General features: G+C 38.2%; 1 protein-coding gene across 3 annotated transcripts in view; it reads left to right on the forward strand.

Moving 5' to 3' along the window:
• ano2b (anoctamin 2b) overlaps window positions 1-3,414 on the forward strand; it is a 105,632-nt gene that overhangs the window by 56,462 nt on the left and 45,756 nt on the right. For 2 of the 3 annotated variants that reach the window (XM_014018451.1, XM_014018453.1), the window contains one exon: window positions 1,082-1,165. The exons of the other annotated variant lie outside the window; for it this stretch is intronic. In XM_014018451.1, the coding sequence (XP_013873905.1) occupies window positions 1,082-1,165 (84 nt within the window). The remainder of the gene's footprint in view (window positions 1-1,081; window positions 1,166-3,414) is intronic. 3 annotated transcript variants of the gene reach the window in all.

The raw sequence follows: 3,414 nt of genomic DNA on the forward strand, positions 1-3,414 counted from the left end.
AAATTATGTGTTGAGCAAGGGAGACCTGCTCAACACGTTTGTGTAGTCCTTGAAAAGATCACTTTAGCCCCCTGTCTATCTGTTCACTTTACGAGGTTATTTAAATAATGAAGGCCTGTGACGATTCCAGTCATGGTTGGTCACTACAGAATGACAACGAGGGACATCAGCAATGGTTGGCGTCGAGTTATATCTTGTTAAAATGCACATGGCCTGAAATTCACTGCAGGATTATGGGTATTACGCATTTTATGATAAATCCACTCAAATCTCATTTGTAAAATGTGGTAAATTCTTGCAGTAAAGCAATAAATTCCAGTGATGCGTCTCCATTTCTGGTTTCAACYRCACTTCTCAGAACCTCCTCTGAGGTRGTTCCAAGCAGGTAGAACCGAGTATTGCACGCTTACGGCTTTGACGTAAATGGCTGAGCCGAGGCAGGACTTGCAAACTTTTCCTGGACAGCGTCGAAGGCGGCAAGCACAAACAGCTTGAGCTGGGCGGAGCAACAAGAGCAACATTTTTGCAATGGTCATTGCTTTCTCAGTTAAAATCTGCGATTCCAGAACATATTTCAAATGTCCCGAGAAGAAATAATAATAAGAAATAATCACTTTTTTTTTCCATGTCTTCTTTTTTCATGTGTTGTGGACCTAAAAGGCCGAAATTAAAGCTATTGAGACAGAACATGAAACATCACAGCTTCATGCTGTTTGCAATGAAACAAAAAAACTCCTTATTTTATTAGTTCTTRATTTGTTGCATGTGGTTGTACAGCAGTTAATTACTACTTTAGAGTTGAAAATGGTTTATGATTAAAATTCTTAGTAAGCAAACAGATGAACCATTTATCAGTCWGATAAAGAGAGGTTGTCGGGCCTTTTGTAAATATCAGACGTTTCGGACTCATCTAATACATAAGCTTGGTCCTAAAACTGACTTCCTGGAATCTGCTTTTATTCAGCCGTGATTGTAAACATTATGAGAGGTCAAATATACAGTTCAGCAATCAAAGGTTCCTAATGGGCTTTAGAAAGCAGTGTTGGTGTGTTTGTGTGTGACCCGTCCCTCTGTTTTGTAGCCTGAGAAGCAGGAGGACGGGACAGTGACAGGGAAGGACAGATGGAGACAAAAGCTGCTGTCTGCCATGGCTGCAGGAGTACCGGTAACCCCTCCCCTCTCCGCTCCTCTCCTTTGCATGCACTTTCCTTTCCTTCCTCTCTCCTTTCTGCTTCCTTCTCCTTTTTCCCTTACCTCCGATGTCCTTCCTCTCTTCTTCCTGTCTTCCTCTCCTGCAGGTTGCTGTCTGTCTGTTCTTCTCTTCCTGTCCCATCCTCTGGCTGCCACGACTTCTCAGGTATTCCTTTCTGCAGCTTTTCTCTTTCTTTTTCATTCTCATAACAGATGGTCACACATTAAAACTTTTCACCGTCTGTTATCAGAATGACTTTCACAACGTCGACTGCAGTTTATTTCCTTTACATTTTATCTGCTCTGGCACCTGGTGATGTTCTCAATATTTTTTGTGCTGTACTCATACTGAAGTATTAGTGACGTATGTGACCACAACCACAGGAAAAATGGACATTACACTCTGTTATGTGTGAAACTTCCACAAACTAAACACAATTCGCCCATCCTAAATACTGCTTAACAACGAAAAGTTTATCCATGACTGAAGAACTAAGCTTCAAGGCAGATAGTTTGCCTCGTTCAGCCCTTAAAGCCAAATATCTCTGGGAAAACATGGTTTTATCTAAGCAAACCATAAACTTGATAGCTTAATGCTAAAACTAGCTGTTAGCTTGTCTGTTTGGTCTGACTGAAACAACATTCGTCAATCTGAGGTTGTTGAAATATCCATCTCCAAAATGTATCCATGGATCAAATATTTTTATACAGAACTTTACTTCAAAACATCTGAATTATCATTTCAAATAAATCATTATAGCCTTTTTTACATATCTGTCAAAGACTTAGTGTAATGTACATGATTTCATTTCTAGTAATTCTCATTAATCAGCAACAAAATCAGTGCAGGTGTMGGGGTAAGACCTACATACTTCTTAATACTAAAGTTATGAGGAAAATCAYGAGTTCTTCTGTTTTAGAAATAATATCTTCTCTGTGGAATTATGAGGAAACCACACAAWGAGTGAGCGTACAGTAACTTAGTTTTATATAAAATAAATGATATTTATTTACAGAATAAAATAAATTACTTATGTACAACTCATTGAGGGACAATTAGATTTCTTACAAAAGTTGAAMTCAACAACAATTAACGCACGTTCGGGCTAATTATCATTATTTTGACAACTTCATAAGGAACAACAAACTTCGGCTTAAATTCTTAAATAAACCAWTGTTTGAGGCACTGTTCTTAAGGGTTTGGCAGGGTATAAGCAAAGATTTAAGAAAWAGAGAGAAAAGAGGGTTAAGGAGGATAACTAATTTTTRTCTTATCAATGTGAGGAGCCAGGAATGAGCACGAGTCTCCCACTCGATTCAACTGGACACGGGTGCGCTTAATCAAACAATTCARCCTCTACCTTTTAGAAGACTTCACAGTCAGGTCAGGTGTTAAGGAAGAGCTCATCAGGTCAACAAAAGGTCTGCTCAAGTTCAACTTACTSTCCAATAAGACGAAGAGGTTTGATTATTCCAGCGCTTGTTGTCTTTCAGCTTGAACRGAGAGTCACAGTTATTCATTTCCTCTTTCAGAATACGAGACCTCTCCCAAAAGTTTTGCAACAAAACTCAGTGGAGTCTCAAAAACTGTTGGTTTGGTCACGACTAGTGGTGYCGAGGACCTGGGCTAAGATCTGCTCGTTGGCATGTGAGCGTAGATCTTATCCCTGAACGCTGGTTTCCCGGAGGAGGAAACCAGCTCCTTTTTGTTTGAAATGAAAACGGTGTATGTCTGGTGGGAGTATTACAAGAGAGAGAGAGAGAGAGAGAGAGAGAGAGAGAGCTAGCAGACGTGACCTCAAGGTTGGTGTTAATAACAGGCGGATCTTGAAATTTAGTCTAAGAAATTTCAGTTGTCTGGTAAACACTGCACATACACAGGAAAACAAGGTCAGACTGTGCCGTTCTCAGGTTTTACAGGATTAATTCAAAATGACAAGGAACTAGTTTTCAATGAAATACTGAGGTAAATTATTTAAACCAACATAAAACTTAAGGTATTTGTTTAAGACTTAAGCACAGATAACCAAATATATTTCATAGTAAAACATAGTGAACTAAACCATAGTTATTGTTTTAGTTAAATTGAAAAATAAAACAGAAAAAACATATAATCACCTTATTGTCTAATAATAGTTGATTAAAACACTTATTTGCATAAACAAATAAAAAAGACTGGAAAAATATTATTTTGTGTGTTTTTCTTTTTTCTAAATTATGATG

The sequence above is a fragment of the Austrofundulus limnaeus genome, unplaced genomic scaffold, assembly GCF_001266775.1.
Source record: "Austrofundulus limnaeus strain Quisiro unplaced genomic scaffold, Austrofundulus_limnaeus-1.0 Scaffold193, whole genome shotgun sequence".
NCBI lineage: Eukaryota > Metazoa > Chordata > Actinopteri > Cyprinodontiformes > Rivulidae > Austrofundulus > Austrofundulus limnaeus.